A 21,354-nucleotide genomic window follows, 5' to 3' on the forward strand; every position below is an offset into this window, starting at 1 on the left:
ATTAACTTCTTTGAACTGTATTACATGAATTTACACTGCCATATAATCCAGTTCAAAGTATTAATTTGAACTCAGAGACTGGACTATATGGCAGTGTAGATAGGGACAGAGTTGCACTGGAGGACCCAGAGAATAGAGGGAATACTTCAGAGGTGTGCTGGGGGACCTACAGTTTCCTAAAGATAGGTTTATTCAGGTAAAGCATTGTGGGGGGCGTTTCACTGGGACCCCAGCCCCTAATCCCAGTGAATGAGGAAGGCATACTTTTGTCTTCTTATTCTTCCCTTCTTCCCAAAGAGTGAAATAGAGGAATCTTTCCATTGAAAAGGAAAATAGAAACAAAAACAAGATAACCAAACTTCCAGATTGCACAAGGTGGTGCTGCAACCGTATTTTATCCCCCCCCCCCCCCCCAAACACACACCACTGGAAATACTGGATTCCAACAATTTGACTGTGACATCACTGAGATGTGATGAGAGTAAACTAAAGGAAAGAAATCCCACAAAATAATTCTCAAAAAAAGAAAATCTAGACACAAAACTAATGGAGTAGTAATCTTCTGTCTATGATAAAGGTTAGTTTGGTTTGTTTCTCTCTGTGAGGGGAAATTCCAGAATGGTTCAAGAATGCAGCTTTCCCATTAACAATTCTGGAGATATACATGGTGTTTTGTATTCTGTTTATTTACATCTGTACAAATGCAAACCACAATCCCACAAAAAGTCAATAGTCACCAACACAGCCATTTCTTAAATTCTGACACGTAGCCCAAGCAAGAAGCAATGACAACAGGTTTTGTTTTTTAAGAAAATCAGAGATAAATCTATATATACACTCCACTTGCTTCACTGCTGACATAACTTTGAAGATGCCAGCCACAGATGAAGGCGAAACATCAGGAAAGAATGCTACTGGAACATGGCCATACAGCCGAAAAAACTTACAGCAACCCAGAGATAAATCTGATTCTCTTTTCAATTTAGTTGGTAAAACCAGTTGCCAGATTGAGTCATTTACTCATCTTTCCTCCAACTAATCTTTTCCATTCAATTTTAAAAACAAAGAAATAAAAGAAAGTCATTAAACAGGAGGAAAATATTCTCTGTTCAAGGAAAACTTGTTAGGGCTAGCTCACAAAACATGGCTGGCCAAGACAAAGGGAGCAGGATTTCTTTTCTAAATAGTGAAGGACTGAGAATACAGATGGCTGAAAAAAAGGCAACGGCCCTGTAACTACCTCTCTTTTCAACACTTTTACTTGCTAAGAGAAGTTACTGTTGTCCAGTTACCAAGACACTGTGTGTAAATCCCCTTCTTTTCTCTTTTCTATAATTGCCCTTACCTTATATACCAGGTATGGGGAAACTTCGGCCGGGAAGCTATTAGGAATTGAGGGAGCTGAAGTCCAAAACACCTGGAAGGCCAAAGTTTGCCCATGTCCATAATATACTGTATATTCACCCAACTCTCCTGATCAACATTCACTTCAGTGGTTTCACCACTCTTCCAGTTTCGAATAACTATAGACAATCTCTTTCCCTAACATTGTTTTTGAGTTGGTTAATGAGAATACTCAGCTTTGCATTGGGGCACAATGGCAGCCACCACTAAGTGAAATGGCTGTAAACTTACGATGTTCAGCTTGGCAGAAATTCCCATGGATGTTCTCTGCATTGTTCTTTATTTCTAAGATTATGACCACTTTTGAAGCCAAGGGGGAAAAAGAAGAAGTTGTCTAAAAGTTGAGGTCTTCATCATCCAGTTTCAGCTCTTGTAATTCCTCAGATGGCATGAACAGCTCAGATGTCACCTGCCCCAGGTACTGCTCGTCCTCTAGCTGCAGGAGATAAGGATCTGAGAAAGAAAGAGGGAGTTAGAGAGCATCAGTAGGAGAGTGAAGGAGAAAACTAAAGAAACCCCGCATGTTGGGAGCCCAAGAGAAAACCAGAAACTTTGCAACAATAGTCCCAGGGAGCAATTCAGTGTTTCATGATGGGTAGGATTTAATGGAGATTTCACCCTTAAGGGGCTACAGATCCAATACTCACCTTGGCTGTTACACAGAAGGCCTCCTTGTTCTGGTTCCTCCAACTCACTGGGCAACGCAATGCCATTTTCAAAGACCACACCATTCACCATTGGGACACTGGCCTCTGGAATGTGATGGTCTGGGGCTTTCAGCTCAAGATCTTGGAAATCTGAGGCATTGGAGTCTGCAACCAGGAAGTCTAGGGCTTGGACCTCTTCTGGTTGCCTAGATGGATTTGTTATGCTAGTGTGAGGAAGAAAGATAGAGGTTGGCCCATTACTGTTCAGAAATCTAAAAGGGTCACCTATGATGCTGAGTTCTGCATTACAAACTGTTCTGGGAAATATTACTATTTTTTTGGAGAAATGTTGGCAATAGTGGCCTGCGTCACCTGTGGGCTACGGCTCTATGGTGAAGGTCAAGTCCTGGTTCCTGAGCACGAACGGATTCAGCTATGTGTTGTCAAAGGTTTTAATGGCCAGAATCACTGGGTTGCTGTGAGTTTTCCAGGCTGTATGGCCATGTTCAGAAGCATTCTTTTCTGACGTTTCGCCTGCATCTATGGCACGCATCTTCAGAGGTTGTGAGGTTTGTTGGAAACTAGTCAAGTGGGGTTTATATGTGTGGAAAGCCCAGGGTGGGAGGAAGAACTCTTGTCTGTTTGAGGCAGGTGTGAATGTTGCAATTGGTCACCTTGATTAGCACTGAATGGCCTTGCAGCTTCAAAGCTTGACAGTTTCCTGCGAACCTCACCTCCTCCAAGGGGAACTGAACCACTTAAATTGGGCTCTACAGACCAATGGATACTCCACCACAGACATCAGAAGAGCTGCAAGACCATGAACAAGCCATGAGAGAAAAGAAAAAGATCCACCCAGAGGAAAAGTATTCCTACCATATATCAAGGGAACCATTGACCACATAGGGAAGGTGATGAAGAAACACACCCCACAAACTATCTACAGACCCACTAAGAAAATCCAACAAATGCTACGTTCAACGAAGGACAAGAGGGATCCTCTCACCTCTGCAGGAATCTACCGTATCCCATGCAGCTGCGAACAAGTCTACACAGGGACCACCCAAATGCAGCAGCATTGCCCGAACACAAATCAAGGCACATGAAAGGCACTGCAGACTCACTCAACCAGAGAAGTCAGCCATAGCAGAGCACTTGAACCTGGACACTGCATGTTATTTGAGAACACAGAAATGCTGGACCACTCTAACAACCACCATGTCAGACTACACAGAGAAGCCACTGAAATCCACAAGCATGTGGACAATTTCAACAGAAAAGAGGAAACCATGCAAATGAACTAAATCTGGCTACCAGTATTAAAAAAAACCTCTAAAATCAGGACAGTACATAAAGAACAACACTCTGAAAACAGGAGAATTCCAGACAAGAAATTATCAGGGCCAGCTAATTACCTCCCAACAAAGGATTCCCCCAGGCAGGAAGCAGCCAGGCTTTGAAACTGCAATGCTATTAAATACTAATCAAAGTGGCCAGTTGCAGCATTCACACTTGTTTCAATCAGACAAGAGTTCTTTCTCCCACTCTGGACCTTCCACAGATATATAAACCCCACTTGCCTAGTTTCCAACACCTCACAAACTCTAAAGATGCCTGCCATAGATATGGGCAAAATGTCAGGAGAGAAGGCTTCTGGAACATGGCCATACAGCCTGGAACACTCACAGCAACTCTGGTTCAGCTGTATTTGTGAAAAAAGGAGGCACTCTCTTCCCTCAGTGGTACCTGTCTAACATAGCGGTAGAGCTTTATCCTGGCACCTTTGGCTATGGCTGGCTAATTGAATCTACAGGAAGCTTGGGGTATAAAAAGATAGCCCCCAGTTTTCCTTTGTCTCTCTTTGTATTGCCATTGGTTGATTCTGATGGTGAGTTTTAGAACAGACACTTTCTTGGTTTTGTCTGGTGCACCTTTTCAAACTGTTTGTTCTTTTTTTAGCATTATAAATCTCTCTCCTTTAAAATGCTGCATGTGCTGGCTATTCTGTAAAACCTTAATCTAAACCTGACACACTGTTGGTCTTTGGGTTCATTAATAGGAATTTCAAAGTAGCTTAATACCTATCTTGCAATCAGAAGAGGGAAACTTTATGCGAGTGTGTGCCCATAATATCAATATTTAGTAAAATACAGACAGTTATGAACAAGATAGGTTCTGTAGGTTTTTTCTTAAGCTGAATCTATTTGTAAGTCAGAACGGAAGATTTCACCTCATTTTCTGTCCCTGTGATAATTGGACTTTGAGCAACGTGGCTTGTTGGGGAAACAAGGATTGTTGAGAAAGCTTCAGTAGAGACACCTTTCCCCCATGATAACTCTTTCGGGAATCATTTCCCTCCCAAGGGGTAGATGTATATCACTTCCCGTCGTCTCACTCCTGTTCTTAACTATGAGTCATTTGTAAGTCAGATGTTTATAACTTGGGGACTGCCTGTACATTAATTTGATTAAGGTCCACAGACACAATACAGATTTGATTAAGGATCCACAGATTCAACTTTCCTACCCTAATACCTTTGGGTCTCCAGGATGGGGGATTGGCGTGCAGGAAGGTAACTGTCTAAACTGAAATGAATGAAGGATGAAGCAGGGGGCCCAATTTCTAGTACAGCCTAAAATCATGGAAATGAAGCTCTCAGAAGTGGCCAAAAAAGGACAAGGTAGTGCTGCTTACCTAGAGGAGACGCTGATCAGGCGGCGTGTTAGGTACTTCCTTTGTTCTGGCAGGTCTGCTACAAAAAAAAAAAAGGCAAAACAGGATGAAGGGCAGCAGAGAATCAAGAGGTGGCACCAGCCTCTCACAAACATTTCCACCTCTCTGGATGCTGGAAAATCCTGACACTAATTGTGGAGATACAAAATACATATTGATAAAGCCTGCCCATGGACACAAGATTCAGGGAGCCCCAGAAAGCTTGACATGCAGAAATACCTTCTCGGCGTTCGCTGTAGTAAGGACCAAAAGCTTCATCCCGGGGAGTGTCTGGATAGAGGTACTGGAGTGGATTTTCCGGGATGACCTCATCTGCCAGAACATGGTAGTCGCGGATGATGTCAGGCAGTGGCAGGACTTTGAGTTGTTCTCTGGTGTAGGGCTCTACCGCAGAAAACATGGGGGAACCTGTGGAATTGACAGTCACACTGGTAAGACAAAGAGTAAAGATTAACATAGCATTTTGAAGACCTAAACCAACCTTTCCTCCCTCAGATCCATGGAATGAGTTCAGAGAAAAACAAAGTCATTGATTAAATGGAGGAAGGGGAGCTGGATTAAACACCCTGTTTTGGAAAATCCACACTTGAACAGCTCATCATTATCAGATTTCTAACTTCTCCTTCAATAGACTTCATTTGGTGGAGTTTACACCAAGTTTAAAATGCAACAAAAATTAGCATTTTTAAAGGACTGCAAGATGAAGGTAACAATAAATCATATAAACAAACATAAAGCAGAGAGAATGTCAAGGGCTCGTCACCTTTGTCATCATATTCCACCCAGGTGCAGGTGATGCCACCGCTCTTGGTGCTTTCGCTGAAGCGGAGGAGGAAGGTGCCCCCCCTCTTCTTCTTCAACAGATGCCTCTCACGCTTTCGGCTCACAAATCCCATAATGAGACTGCAATAAGAAAAAAAAAACACACACACATCAATATAACTCTGCCTTCAGTTTTCTAAACAATTCCCACCGTTGCTTTGTTCTCTCATTTCATCTTGGATGAACTGATGACTCAGGCCTAACCTTCCTGAACATCTCATGGCCTTTGCATTTCTAGCTATGGCCTGGATCCTCATGGGCAGCTGCATTCTGCTATCCCTGCTGCTAGATCTGTCAGGGAAGCTCTATAGCTCAGTGGCACAACACACACCTTGCACACAGAAGATCTCAGGTTTAATCCCTGTCAAGCCTAGGAAAGCCACCTGTCTAGGATCTTGGAAGGATATTATCCTAACAGCATGGAACAGAAGTTGAGGCACTCCAGATGTGACTGAACTACAACCCTCATCACTATGGGACACAGTTCATCTTGGCTGTGGCTGATGGGAACTAGAATTGACCATCACCTGAAGGCATAGAGGATTCAGTTGATGGACCAATAGTCTCAGTCACAACAAGGCATCTCCTGGTGTGGCCTACCATCTGGATCTCCCTCCCTCCTTGTCTCTCTCATGGTTCTGCCAACAGTATTAGTCCTTCCATTACTTCCCAATGAGCATATATGCAGGGAATAGTCTTAGGAAGGGGAAATACCTTCTGCCTGGACAAAATTAGTGCTTTGTTCTATGAAGGAGGGCATTAAGTCTTACCACCAAGCAGGCCAATCACCACATGATCTTGAAATGACACTTCCAACACACTTAAAAGAGTCACTTTCTCCTGAAATTGTGTAGTACAGTGGTTCTCAACCTGGGGTCCCCAGATGTTTTTGGCCTACAACTCCCAGAAATCCCAGCCAGTTTACCAGCTGTTAGGATTTCTGGGAGTTGAAGGCCAAAAACATCTGGGGACCCCAGGTTGAGAACCACTGCTGTAGTGTTTTCCATACCTCAAAATATCATATTGATTCAGGCTGCTGGTCTATTTTTTCACCTCAGTGCTGCTTTCTACTCTTTTTTAGATGATGTTTTCAGAGTTTCAGACAAGATAATTTACCCAGCTCTGCCTGGAGATACCAGCGATTAAATCCAAGACTTTCTCCATGCAGATCATGCGTTCTGCCATTTTTATATGCTTCCTCTCCTTCAAATTCCTGATTGTTTGAGCTAATGAACTGGGACTTTCAGTCTTTGTATGACATTGCAAACATAAGTTGCTCTCTCAGGATGTTTTGAAGTTGGGAGAGGACAGAAAGCAAAGAAAGCACCTTATACATATTTGTAAGATGGTGTGACAAAGGAAAGTGAGGAACAGCTTCACTCCACTAGCCAAAAATCTCAGAGTTTTGAAGGGAGAAACCACAGCTCAGTTCCATAATACATGATCTATTGTTTAGGTTTTACAGTTTTTTGTGAGCACTCATAATCTTCAAAATACATTTCAAAACTGAGGAGGCTTTTGAGAACAAGCAGAAATGGGTCAATACTTCTCCTAGTAAGCACTGCCCTTGTAGCATAAAATATGGAAACTGTTGACTGGAAAATTCAGGACTCCTCAAGGACTTCTCAAGCTCTTCCTTCTCTTTCCCCACTCCTGGAACCATTACTTACTCATTCTTCCAGAGATGCAACAGATTCTCCTGAATCAGGAGCAAAATCCCATCAATCCAGGTCCAGAAGGAGAAACTGGGAGGAGAATCCTGTAGGGAGGAGAGTGGGAACAAGAACATCCCTCTGAAACATCTTTTTTTACCGTGGAAAAAAGGCTTTTTAAAGAGTGGAAACATGAAAGAACTGGGCAGGCAGGTGGAAATCATTAAGGCATTTTACTTACTTTAGCAAACTGGCTCCAGGTAATGATGCTCTGTGCTGTGACAGGTGAACCTTCAATAGGAAAAAATGGAAAGGCATGAACTATATTGATTGATTTGAGACAAAGATGTCTCTATAATATGTATAATGGGCATGTATGTTGAGAATCCTTTGTATTCAGGGCCCTCCCTTTGCTTCTTCTATATTGGAGTGAGAGATGGTAAATCATTAGCCATTAGGGATTAGGAAGTACTTCCCTACTGTGAGAGCTGTTCAACAGTGGAACTCACTGCCTCAGAATGTGGTGGAGGCTCCTTCTTTGGAGGCTTTCAAACACAGGCTGGATGGCCATCTGTCAGGAATATTTTGATTGTGCTTTTCATGCATAGCAGGGGGGTGGACTAGTTGGCCCATTTGGTCTCTTTCAACTCTATGGTTCTATTATTAGCTGTGGAAGGCCAGTTAATGAATCCACATCTCGTCCCCTGCATCCAGATCTCCAGGGGGCTATGCCTGCTTCCTCATATTACTATCGTTGTTGGTTTTTGCCTTCTTTAACAGGCTGAAATGCCTCTATTAAATACTTATTTACTCCTGTAAGTTGAAATATGGCAGCATTTTTGATCACATCCTTTTGCCTTTCGCCCTTCCCATGTTTAAGCTGTGAACATCTCTAAAACTGAATTCAGCCCTCAGAATAAAAGCGGCTTCACACACGTAAAGGGTGGTACTGGACTCATGGCACCAGAGGCACTTTTGGGGTCCCCAACCCCTCAGATCACCCTTTTTTAAGGGAAGAGAGAGCCCAAAAAGTAAACTTCCCTATCTGGAATCTACTTGTGTGGGAAGTCACCATTTAAATAGGTAGCAAAAACTCTCTTGTCCTGTTTATCATTGCCCCAGCGTTGCATTACCAGACATACCACAGAGCTTCTCCCCCAGCATCTTGAGCTGGTCTGCATTCAAGCCTTTCTCAGTTGCGGAGGAAAACTGCCAGCTCAGGACAGTAGACAACTGGGGCCAAGTGGCAGCTGGCGGGTTGATGAAGAACCGCTGGTTCTAGCAGGGGAGAGAAGGAGAAGAGCGAGAAACAGGCATGACACCGAAGCTGGAGGGAGAGGAGGAACATCTCACATGAATTAAAGAGATCTGGAATTGTAGGAATCATGTCAAAAACCCATCCACTTGGAGGATCATGGCTCCCACTGTTAGGCCCAACTTCTATCAACCTATTAGTTTGAAAACATGTAAAGGTGAATTGATCAATAGGTACCGCTCCAGCCGGAAGGCAACGGCGCTCTATGCAATCATGCTGGCCACATGACCTTGGAGATGTTTACGTACAACGCCGGCTCTTCGGTTTAGAAATTGAGATGAGCACCAACCCCCAGAGTCGAACACAACTAGACTTAATATCAGGGGAAACCTTTCCCTTTACCTCTTTAATTCCACTTTAACTGCCTCATCTGCATCTTATGGAAACCGGAGGGAGGGAGTTGTACTTTGGTTAGAGACACCAGAGGAGCTCCCTGGTTGAGGATTCTAAAAACCCATCCCTCAACCATCAATCCCAGGGTTTCAAGTGTGGTGTGATGACAACTGAGGTGGAATTAGGACATTATGGTGCAATGTGGAAGAGCTCAGGGTCTGCTGAAGAGCAGAAACTACCAATAATGGCTGATTCCTCTGCAGTCCACCTTCACTCCGTTACATTCGCTGTCTTGCTGCACTATCAAGGGACTCTAGGATGACAATCTTTCTCTTTACTTGGGTAACAGACAGCCAATACTCAAATGCACTCAGTGTTGTGGCCAGAAAGAACTAGCAAAATGGTAACATTTTTTACCTAAAAAGTAGTGTCAGAAGTAGAGGCTGATATCTATTACAGTGGTTCTCAATCTTTTTTTGACCAGGGACTGCTTGGACCACTCTCCAACATTAGAATCAAAATGGTTACAAATCAGTTTTTGGACAACTTTATATTTGGTTTGATTATTTGGGGTGCTGATTCAGAAAATTGCACTGGGCAGACCACATCAGCTCTAGTTTCTGATACAGAATATATTTCATCCAGTAGTCACCATCTGCTTGCCCACAGAAAACCATATTTAATAATTTAGAGCTGATTTTCCCCGCATGTACCAGAAGTGCTTTGGATCTTTTTGGATTTTGGAGTACTCATATTTGTATGTAGGTACATCTAGGGGATGGGACCCAAGTCCAAATTCATTTATGCTTAATTAACACAGAGCCTGGTATTTTTAATCATTTTGTACATGAAACACTGAACCATCAAAAAGGACAGGTGTCACTATCTCAGTCACCCATGTGGACAATTTTGGAAAGTATCAAATTTCGGGATAACAGCTGCTCAACCTGCAATGCTGTTACTTGGAATGTGTTACTTCTATGCTCTGAAATAAAATGAATCTCAGTCGGAGCAGGAATGAGTGTATCACAAAGCCAAGAACTGATTCATACAAGAAAAGGATTCTAGCCTAAAAGGAAATTTTACATCAAGGCTTGCACATTCACTGGATATTGAGATACTCATGATGTGAAGTGATACTGCACTTTCAGCAGAAGGCCAACTAAGGCCTTCTGCTCCCAAGGATTTCCAGAAGCAAACCCATACAAAACAATTGGCAAGCACATTGAGTATAGTCTCACTGCTTCTTAAAAAGAAGATATCAACTGGTAATGACATTCATGTCTGTGCGTGTAGTGTTTATTTGCTACTACTAAAACATTTGAAGACTTTTTTCACCTTGGGCTTAATTTTTAAAGGTGTTCTGAGCAATCTGAAACTAATAAGTAAAGTAACAAGTCACTCTTGTATAATCAAGCAGCCATGTAATTTTTTCAAACAGCAATGTAATTAATTAAGTAATTAATTTCTAGAATCATAGAATAATAGAATTGTAGAGTTGGAAGAGACCTCACGGACCATTCAGTCTAACCCCCTGCGAAGAGCTGGAAAGTCACATTCAAAGCACCCCCGACAGATGGCCATCCAGCCTCTGCTTAAAAGTCTCCAAAGAAGGAGCCTCCACTACACTCTGGGGCAGAGAGTTCCACTGCTTAACAGCTCTCACAGTGAGGAAGTTCTTCCTAATGTTCAGGTGGAATCTCCTTTCCTGTAGTTTGAAATTAAAGTTTCCTGTAGACTTTATTTTATTTATTTATTTATTTTTAGGATTAAAATAAATTGTAGGAAAATATACCCCAACCCAACTAACAGACTCCAGTATATAATGTGCCTACATTTGGTTGGTAATAATCAACAGGTCCAATTTTTAGCTCAAATGTCTGGTTCTAGCTGAAAGTCAGTAAAGCTGAGACAAAGAAGTTTCCTAAAAAGAATACTCATTTATCCTTTAAAAAGGAGTAAGAACTAATGGGCCTCCAAATATTTTGGCCTATCAACCCCCAAAATCCCTTGCCACTGGGCTTTTTAGGTGATGGTAAAACATATGTAGGCAACAACATCTGGAGGACCAAAAGTTCTCCATCTTTAATCTAAATGATGCCTGGAAACAAAGCAGGTAAGTTTCTATGGACAAAGAATTCTAGACCGTATATATCATCAGAGAAATGGCTAAAAAATAGTCACTTCTCAAACCTCTCATGCTGGACGCACTCCACATAAGCGTTTTTAATATAATATTAGGGCTGGGTCTAGTGTTGTGTAAACCATCATGAAGCATGTATCATTTCAGATAACCAAAATGTGGTTGCTTAAGTGAAAAGAAATAGGAAGATCAAGTAAAAGACGAACAAGGGAGAAAAGCCAAGTGGAACATTCACATTATGGAAGTGCTGTAAACTGAAAATAGATTATTTCTGTTCTTACCAATGGGTCTCTATTGAGCATAATGAACCACAAGATGGAGGCCCAGGCACTGGACATCTGGCTGACATTAGAGATGATTATCATCGGCAAAGTGGAAGTCTAATGGGAAGAGAAGATCACAAAAAGACCAGCATCTTTGGTCAACCAGACTATATAGAACTGGACAAGAAAGACAAAGGTCCTCTAGATCAGGACTACTCGATGTGGTGGTCTATGGACAAGTGCCAATCCACAAGCTACTGCCTGCTAGTCTACAGCAGATTTCAAGGCAATAAAAAGAATTATAGCCTACGGCCACAAACACAGCACCAGTCCCTGACACAATGATAAAAAACCTACTGGTCTGCCATGGTAAAGCAGCTTAAGAAAGGCTTTATTAAACTATGCTCTCTTTTGTTGGTATCCATGTGCCAAGGCAGAAACAAAAATATCCCAATTGCCAGCATGGATATGTTAGAAATAAGGGAAGGGTTTTTTAAGAGGACCCTGCAAGGACAAGAAAAATGACACTGTTATCAACAAAAGCAAAACCCTGACTGGATGGAGGGCAAAACTGCAGTGCTCCCAAAATGGCATCTTTCTATGAAGAAGAGGGAGCCCCCGGTGGCACAGCAGGTTAAACCGCTGAGCTGCTGAAATACTGACCAAAAGATTTGAATTCGGGGAACGGTGTAATCTCCCGCCATTAGCCCCAGCTTCTGCCAACCTAGCATTTCGAAAACATTCAAGTGTGAGTAGATCAATAGGTAACGCTCCAGTGGGAAGGTAACGGCACTCCATGCAGTCATGCCGGCCACATGACCTTGGAGGTGTCTATGGACAACGCTGGCTCTTCAGCTTAGAAATAGAGATGAGCCCCAACCCCCAGTCAGACATGACTAGACTTAATGTCAGGGGGAAACCTTTATCTTTATCCTATGAGGAGGATGCTTGTCCTGCCACAGACAATTCAGAACAGTCACATTTCTTAGGAAGGTCTAGTAAGGATCTTATCATATTAGGAAGTACTCCATTTCTGAGACTGTTTGAGAATGATTTCGAATGAGTGAAATTTGCCCCATTACTATTGTGTCAGAATCTGTCTGCAAAGTGTCACAGAAATGAATGGTTTGCAGACAGAATTCTAATTGTGGTTTTTTAAAATATTATGTGATGGGAAAATCTGTATGCATCCCAACAGCAATGATACTTTTTAAAAGGTCATAGTGTGATGTAGGGGGTGTTTTGAATGGATTGGGAGGATCCAGCCTTCCGTGGTGTGATGAGCCAAAGCGCAGCATTTTCAAATCATAAAAATCGTAATAACCGGGTGTGATGAGGAGAGTATGCATCCCATCTCGATACAGTATACATCCATTCCTACAGATATATGGGATGCATATTGAGATAAGCAGATTATATCTCAATGTTATAAGGTTCTAAATTAGCAGGATCCCCCAGCTAGAGCTCCAGATATTCCATTTGCTAGATGCCCATTCAAACAACTTGCCCAAATCCCAGGACTTTTTTGCCTTCAACTACCCTGACACCCTCAAGTCTGATCCTCATACCTGCAGCTGGCATTGGAGACCTTGGTACCAATAGTCCAGGGTGAAAGTAATGACATGCAGCTCCTCCAGGACAGACAACCCTCCCTTCAAGGAAAAGAAAGAAAAAGGGAGAGGGAGAGAGAAGCAAATTACTATTACCACCCTTCACTTCTTTTCCAGGGTGGCAGAGGTTAGCAGTGGTTCTCAACCTGTTTTGGTGTTTTGGCCTACAACGACAATTCTGGGAGCTACAGGTTGAGAACCACTGGGTTATAGGAATTGGAGGCCATCAACATCAGAGTTCAGCAGCCCTGCATTGTCAGCAAGGAAGGTGATCCCCGAGATGTCTTCCTCTCCAGAAAACTCACCTCACTGATCCCTTTGCCTCCCTTTCCTTTGCCAGAACCAGAGATCTTCTGTTCTCTCAGTGACTGCCAAAAGAAGGGAAAGGAAATCATGGACTTGTAGACCAGGAAAGCACTAAAAGCCACTGCCACATACCCCTCTGAGGCTATTCTCACATTTCTGAAAAACTGATCTATGCTGACCAGGCCACAAAGGAGAGTAGAATGCATGTAACTCAGTTGTGGATAATTATCCACCAAGAAATCTATCAATACAATTGTTATATGCCTTCAGGTCAGAGTCTGACATATGGCAACTCTCGCACAGGTTTTTCTTGGCAAGATTTCTGCAGAGGTTTGTTGCTGCCTTCCTCAAAGGCTGAGAGAATACGACTTGCCCAAGTTCACCCAGTGGGATTCCCTAGTCAAGCAAAGCTCGGGACGCTGGTGAAACACTTAAACCATGCTGACTCTTGCAAAAGTAATTTATGGATTTGTCAATAAATACTTGGAAAGGTAATTATTGACTCAAGCCAGCCTCCTATTCAAATATATATTTTAAAAAGACAGAGGAGTGTGAATTGTAGTACTAGTAGTCTATTTTAGGAGTATATGAAGAGGATTATCCCATACTGGTGGTGTAAGGCCTCCCTCGATTGCTGGTGAGCAAAGAGTCAGGGTAAGCTCCCTCCTTCTTTCCAAGAAATTCCTTCCTGCTCCTCATGTGCTACTCAATCATAACCTACCTAAGAGCACAGTTCATATATCAAATCCCTCTTCACCAGCAGGATATAATTTTATTTGTAAAAATCTTGGCTTCTAATTAGGTTCTAGACAAGGGTGCAGAAAGAGAAAATAAAATGTTGTTTTTAGACATCATGAGCAACATGAGGCCTACAAAGCAACAGCCACTATCAGCATTCTTGGGATCAGTTCTGTTCTTTATTCTACTGTTAGTTCTGGCATGTATTTGGTCACAGAAACTGCCTTAGTTATAGTAGTATACAGTTTCTTCACCATGTACACAAATATATCTATATGCAGATATTGCTACTTTGGTACTTGAAATGGACAGCTATCCATCTAAGTCTAACAATTTGGACTGCCCTCCTTCACTACCTTTGAATCAGTGAGCTACAATATGCTCAATTCCTTCCTTCTACCACTACCATTCCTCCAAGCCGCCATGCATGCTGGGGCGGTCTGTCCAAGAAGGGGTGGTGAAGGAAGAACAAAAAAAAAAAAAAAACCAACACCCTCCTTCCCCCAAAGATTTAGACTCCTATAGCACTATCCTATATGTTCCATGAAGCATTTCATGCCCAGGTAAGGGTACAGAATTGCAACTTAATGTGTTCAGTAGCCCATTTCCCTTCCCAGGGATTCAGATTATGGGTCTCCAACAATGCACACTCAGCTGAGACGTACAATGTGCTTGAAGTCACAAATGAGTCCCTCTGTTTGGGGCCTGTCCATCATCAAGGTCTTGGTAGTTGATGTCAAAATGTTGAACTTTCGAAACCTTCAAATAAAGTGGGGAAAAACGAGACTGAGAAATGAGAACACATATACATCACAGAGGCACATCACCATCTTCTAGAGGCCACAGACAGACACACTGACTGGCTTGAGCTATTAGTCCTGGCAGTTGGCCTGCTTCCTCACAAACCTGAGCGGTTCTGCTCATGTGTACCCTCCAGGTTCAAATGGGCACTTTTTGGAGGTCACACGACATGCTAGGGGATTCCACAGAACTTCATCGAGTGAACCTGGTAGTAAGTGTCCTTAATCCAGTTCACTGTTATGCTTTGAACTGGGGCCATGACCAGTCCTAGCCTCATATTGAACAGCACAATTTGAAGTCATTTCTGTAGGTCTTCTCCCCCCCCCCACCCAATTTACCACATGATAGAAGTTATCTAGCGAATGCTGTCACCCTTTATCCTCAAACATATAAAATACGTATTGCTTTCCATTGCTTTTCCTAGGCTGGTGCTTACCCTGCCAAATTGGTAGAATCCCTGAAAGAGAAAAGAGAGAAAATGAAAAGAAATATACATGAGAAACCAGTTTCAGTTTCCTCCCAACTGTGTTCCAGCAAACTCCAATCCACCCACCTGACTTAAAACATTTGAAGTCCCATTTTCTTTGACCCAAACCCACCCGCCCTACCTGTCAATCTCAATCTTGGCCTCCATCGGATGGTTCCGATCCATCAGTTTCACAAGGAGCCTGAAAAAAGGCAACAGCACTGTAACTCATGTGACAAAAATGGCAGAATTTGTGCACATTTTAAACAGTGTCTCATCAATGGTTTGCATCACTGTATTTCACAATAGCAATTCAAGTATGGGTGGATGGAAGGAAGGAAGGGAAAAAGAGAAGAAAAGTCTACTGTAGAGTTTCTCCCCTAAGGTTCCTTGGATCACTAGTTGCAGGAGATCATGATTTAATAATATCCTTTTTGAGCTGTCAATATAATTATTTCCTGAGAAGAAAAAAGTAAATATTTCAAGATTTCCTCAAAGATAAAAAGATTGAGATAGGCTACACCAGTGTGTCAACCAGGATTGTACCAGAGCAGAATCTTCTGTGTGCAGGCATTCTTCCATTCTCCATTATGAATTTCATTTCTTCTTGCCCCTCACCTTATCTCACCTCTTCACACAAAGAAAGGAGGTATTTCTAGATTATTAAAGTCATTTCTCACCTGGCACGGACAGAGAACTTCTGGTTTGTTCTCAGCACCAGTGGCCGGCGACAGGGGTAAGGCATGGTGGGCTGAATCTCCACCACGAAGGCACTGGAGATCAGAAGAGGAAGATATTTAATGTCCACAACTTACACTCTTCCGTTTTCTTTGACAGAGTCTTCCCACACAACCACAGTACCTTTTCAAAAGGAAGATGATTTGTTCCTTCAATCGATTTTCCAGCTGGGGCAAGCACATTTTCAGCTGGTCTTGGTCATAAGTCAACTTTTGTTGCAGGTCCTTCAGTGTCTGCAACAGCTGCAGTAAATGGAAGAGGTCCTCGGCGTTTGCAGTGAACCTGCAGGGGATCACACAAAGGGGATCAACAAGAGTAGGGGGAACACATGGAATTTGTTACTGGGGGGTGGGTAAGAAAAGGAGGAGTCCTGCAAGGGTCACCAAGGTTAGTCAATAAAATAGGCTGCACAGACTGCCTGGGGAGCCAGAAACACAAATACTGCATACGCAGGTCCAAGAGAGGGTTTTCAAAACTCTAGTGGGCAGAGAAATAAAGGCAGCCTTCCTCAAGATGATGCCAACTCTGCCCCACTCCCCACTCCAGACTGGATTTGATGGCAATTCCCATCTATGCTAACTAACATTGCCAAGAATGATGGATCTTGAGTCAGTCGGTCCAAGGATTTCATTAAAACTACCTGGTGGCACAGTGTATTAAAGCGCTGAGCTGCTGAACTTGCGGACCAAAAGGTCCCAGGTTCAAATCCCAGGAGCGGAATGAGCGCCCCCTGTTAGCCCCAGCTCCTGCCAACCTAGCAGTTCGAAAACATGCCAATGTGAGTAGATCAATAGGTACCACTCCGGCGGGAAGGTAACGGCACTCCATGCAGTCATGCCGGCCACATGACTTTGGAGGTGTCTATGGACAACGCCGGCTCTTCGGCTTAGAAATGGAGATGAGCACCAACCTCCAGAGTTGGTCACGACTGGACTTAACGTCAGGGGAAACCTTTACCTTACCATGTAGAGTCATTATTGACAAAGTGACAATACTTTTTCTGGAGTACCTAGTTCAGCAGGTAATGTCCTGTTAGAATTTGGTAAACTACCTGGCAGATTCATGGTTAATTGTAAAATTAGGACTGACTAAGAGTAAATCACACAGTAATGTATGGGACTTGTAAGCAATTAAGAATAGCCTGCAGTGGGGATGATGTAATGCAGCAGGCAATTGGTTAAGGGAAATATCAATTAAGCAAGCAGCCATAGCATCTGGGCGTCCCAAGGATTGTAGGTTGTTTGGGGTTTCCCAATGATGAAGGTTGTGGATTTCCCTATAGAAAAGTTTGGTGTGTTTGATTTGATTCTGTGAATTTGTGGATCAAATGTTGCTTTAAGACTGAAGACACAGTGAATAATATACTGTAAGTAGTAGAAGGAGAGCCCGTGTATACCGTATATACTCGAGTATAAGCCGACCTGAATATAAGCCGAAGTATCTAATTTTAACACACACACAAAAACCTGGGAAAACGTATTGACTTGAGTATAATCCAAGGGTGGAAAATGCAGCAGCTACTGGTAAGTTTCAAAAATAAAAATAGATACCAATAAAATTATATTGATTGAGGCATCAGTAGGTTAAATGTTTTTGAATGTTTACCTTATTTCAAAGAAAAACAGTAAACTAGCTCTGTAAGTGGAAAAGTAGGGTCAAGAAAAACAATATGGTATTAAAATAATAATAATAATAATAATAATAATAATAATAATAATAATAACTTCATTTGTATCCTGTCCTATCTCCCCATGGGGACTCAGGCCAGCTTCCAACATAGTAACAGGGAAACATTCAATGCCTATATAAACAATGAAGCTAGATATAGATTTGCAATTATATATACTAATTTCACTCATGTATTTTCCCCTGAAATGTTAGCAAATCCTTTCTCTATATATGTGTCAGACCCCTGGCAGCAGGGCACCAAGAACCATACACGGAGGCCAATCTCTATCTAATATCTTTATTAAGGAAATATATAAAAACAATAAAAACAAGTGAAGAATATAATTCAGAAGCAGACCTTTCAAATGAGGTCAAATATAGTCCAAGAATGTATTGTCCATTAAATGATATTAGAGTTCAAAGTTCTTTATCCAATACCGAAACACACACTATTGTCAAGCAATAGTGTGGGGAAATGTCTGAGTTTCAGGAGTCCTAGGTAGCTTGACAACAAGGCTGGATACAAGGCAGGATACAAGGCAAACAGTGATTCTTGGAACAAGGTCCGTGGTTAAAAGCAAGCGAGGCAAGTCTTAATTACTTAATCCGGGAAACAAGGAACTGGGGTTACGAAGTCCACACATGATCTTACTCCTGAAGCTGCTCTATTGACTCCGCAAAGATTCTCCCGCGTCAGGCACCTATATTGGGGTCTCGTTTTCCCGCCAACAATCTCTTTCCCTAGAGAACGGGAAGCGAAACCCAACTTTGTCCAGATGCAAGACTCCTTAGAATTTCCCAAGGGAAGCAGGTCTAATCAGCCTGTTGTTTGGCAGCAATCCGTAAACTCCTGCGATTCTGTTCCCTGACTCCCCTGTCAGCACAGTAGGATTCTTTTCTAGGGAACGGAGGCGAGGAATGTCCAAGGTCTGTTTTACTGAATTCTTGGGGACAAACATCAACATCCGGCAGGTGAAAGGACTCCGGCTCTTGTTGAACCGGCGAAAACCCCATGTTTTCGTCTTCATCTGCCACGATGGCACTTGGAGCAGGACTACAAGGCCCATGAGGCATCACAATATGTGCATTTCCCTCCTGCAATATTTGCAAGCCCTATATATTTATGTTTATATCTATCTAGATATCTCTATATGTGTGTGTGCATTTCCTCTGCAATATATGCAAACCCTATATATCTATATTCATATCTATCTATCTAGACACCTCTCCATATATTGATAATTATATCTGTATAGGATTTGCAAAGACTTGCAAACATGTGAAGCGAAAATTCATATATAAAAATAATGTATACAGGGTTCCCTCACTTAGGGTTAGGTTCCAGGATCACCCACAATAAGTGAAAATCTGTGAAGTAGGGACACTATATTTATTTTAATATTTATACATTATTTTAGTAGTTATACACTATTATAAGTCTTTATCAACCAATCATGTGTTGATAAATCGCCTCCTCCTTCTCTCGTTGCCGCTTGGGCTCCTTTTCTCTCCCTTTGGCTTCTCCTTCCTCCCTTCCTTAGGCTGTAAATTGTAATTTTTTATGATTTATAATAGTCTTTTAGAGTTTATTGAAAAACCGCGAAACAGCAAATCGGCAAAAAGTGAACCGCGATGCAGTGAGGGAACACTGTAGATACAGATATACAGGTACATGGAAATCTCTAGATATTTATAGGATTTGCAAACACTTGCAAACATATGAGGGAAAATTCATATATAAAATTAATGTATATAGATAAATACATACAAATATTTAGGTACATAGGGATTGCAAAAGTTTGCAGGGGGAAATGCCTATATCTCTGCAGCAGAGATTAACAAATATTTCTGGGGAAAATGCTTTTATCAGATTAATGGGTATATATATTTTCTTCCTGACTTGCAAGGGCTTCTGTCTCTTTTCAGAACAATCTCTTGGTTAAGAGCAAGGGAGGCTTGCGAAAATAAAACACACTGCTAAGGGAGGAGAGAAATATCATATATTGCAAGCAATGGCCTCCAGGTTCCACTGCTCGGCTTGACCTTGACTCCATTATAAGCCGAGGGAGGCTTTTTCAGCTTATAAAAAGGGCTGAAAAACTCAGCTTATCTTATATACAGTATATTGTAGAAACTGTCTATTTTGGTTTATGGAACTGTAAAGATAAAAAGCTTTCCTGGGTCAAATGAAGACAATCTCTGCTATACTCCAGAGTTACTAATGTACTCCAGAGTTACTAAGAATCTTGGTACTCACTTCCACTGCATAGTCTGAAGTTCGATAAAATATATTTAAAGGCTAGAAAATTATCCAACATGTCCCTCTCAAGAGCAATGAAAAGCTGCACCATTGGCAAGGGCCTCTTTGGGACCTACCATTTCTCCAGCTGTCCTAAGCGGGTATCGCAATTGTTTCCAATGCATGCCTGCCGCTGGCGGTCTTTCCAGGCCTCTCGCTCTTCCAGTAGCAAGTCCCTCAGAGTCTCAAAGAAGCCCAGCAGTCCCTGGATCTGGGCCAGCACCTCCTGAAAGGAAAATTGTTGACAAATGTTCAGACCTAAGCAAAAGGGGTGCAAACCTTGAGCTGGCTTCTACTATGGGCTTTATTTTAGTCATAGGAGGACAAAGGCATTACTTGGGTATATTTCCACCCAGCAACAGTGCTACACCATGGCTAGTACCCAAACTTACCTTGCGGGAACGGTCCACCTTATTTAACATGATTTGTAACTCCTGCATTCTTCGGATCAAACCAGGGTCAGTATTAGGCACCGTACTTTCTGCAACAGAAGAGGGCATGTAAGAGAGGAGTGGGTTACTTGAGGCAACAAAGTCACACGTGCCCCTTCCAGTTCTGTGCCTCCCTACTCCCAGTAGACTACCAAGGTAATTCTGCTGCGAAAGAAATACCATGATTAGCAATCTTATTTTTGTTGCATTTATCAGAAATATGCTGGAATTCTTCTTCCATCCCAGTTTCATACCATGTTGTGAGATTCGTATTTCTTCTCACATATGGATTCCTGGTATATTTGTTTTAAAAAAACATACTTTTCAAAGCAATGAGTCATACATGGTTTTCAATAATAAATGTGGTTTTGTGCACATGTTTTTGTTTGCCAAAAAGTATTGCAAGCTTCAGAAATGTACACATTTTAAAGGCAATATGCACTGCATTTTATACCCATTTTCAGAATCAGAAATAAATGCAGCCACTCCCCCAATCCTGGGAAGGTGTTCACACCTATTGAGAAGGAATGCCACTAGTGAAGTCAAAAATGAACTCATGGGGGACCAGGTGAAATGGCCAGTCATTTACTAGTAACAAAGAACAGTCAGGAAGCAGGATGTATCTCAAAATGCTTTCTGCTGCAAGAGAAACACTGTCTTTTGGCCAGTTAGCTGGAGCACAAGTTCTTGTGCTGGTACTTCAGGTTTACAAATCAGTATCAATTTCTGCTAAGCATCACTACCTGGCAAAAGGGAAACAGTGGCTGATCCCGGTCTTGATTTAAAAGCAGTCATCTGAATCCTTTTACTTCACCCCAGCAATGTACTATTAATTTAAAAAATCCATCAGACCCATTTCTAAATTCATCCTAGGTCATGAATCAAAAGACTTAGGAATGGATGTGGCACCTGATTCCCATTCCTATGCCCTATCTATTCACTTGCATTTTTTATACTTGAAATATCACCCTCCTGCCCTCTTGAA

General features: G+C 42.1%; 1 protein-coding gene across 2 annotated transcripts in view; it reads right to left on the reverse strand.

Moving 5' to 3' along the window:
* Positions 1-665: 665 nt before the first annotated feature.
* stat2 (signal transducer and activator of transcription 2) overlaps positions 666-21,354 on the reverse strand; it is a 36,807-nt gene continuing 16,118 nt past the window's right edge. For both annotated transcript variants that reach the window (XM_062970937.1, XM_008103992.3), the window contains 18 exons: positions 20,331-20,419; positions 20,016-20,164; positions 16,095-16,253; positions 15,914-16,006; positions 15,376-15,435; positions 15,204-15,224; positions 14,632-14,725; positions 13,228-13,290; positions 12,881-12,964; positions 11,331-11,429; positions 8,401-8,536; positions 7,500-7,549; positions 7,277-7,365; positions 5,548-5,687; positions 5,004-5,192; positions 4,746-4,803; positions 2,052-2,275; positions 666-1,857 (listed from right to left, as the gene is read on the reverse strand). In XM_062970937.1, the coding sequence (XP_062827007.1) occupies positions 1,739-1,857; positions 2,052-2,275; positions 4,746-4,803; positions 5,004-5,192; positions 5,548-5,687; positions 7,277-7,365; positions 7,500-7,549; positions 8,401-8,536; positions 11,331-11,429; positions 12,881-12,964; positions 13,228-13,290; positions 14,632-14,725; positions 15,204-15,224; positions 15,376-15,435; positions 15,914-16,006; positions 16,095-16,253; positions 20,016-20,164; positions 20,331-20,419 (1,916 nt within the window). In that variant the 3' untranslated portion in view covers positions 666-1,738. The remainder of the gene's footprint in view (positions 1,858-2,051; positions 2,276-4,745; positions 4,804-5,003; positions 5,193-5,547; positions 5,688-7,276; positions 7,366-7,499; positions 7,550-8,400; positions 8,537-11,330; positions 11,430-12,880; positions 12,965-13,227; positions 13,291-14,631; positions 14,726-15,203; positions 15,225-15,375; positions 15,436-15,913; positions 16,007-16,094; positions 16,254-20,015; positions 20,165-20,330; positions 20,420-21,354) is intronic.

Source organism: Anolis carolinensis, chromosome 2 (genome assembly GCF_035594765.1).
Source record: "Anolis carolinensis isolate JA03-04 chromosome 2, rAnoCar3.1.pri, whole genome shotgun sequence".
NCBI lineage: Eukaryota > Metazoa > Chordata > Lepidosauria > Squamata > Dactyloidae > Anolis > Anolis carolinensis.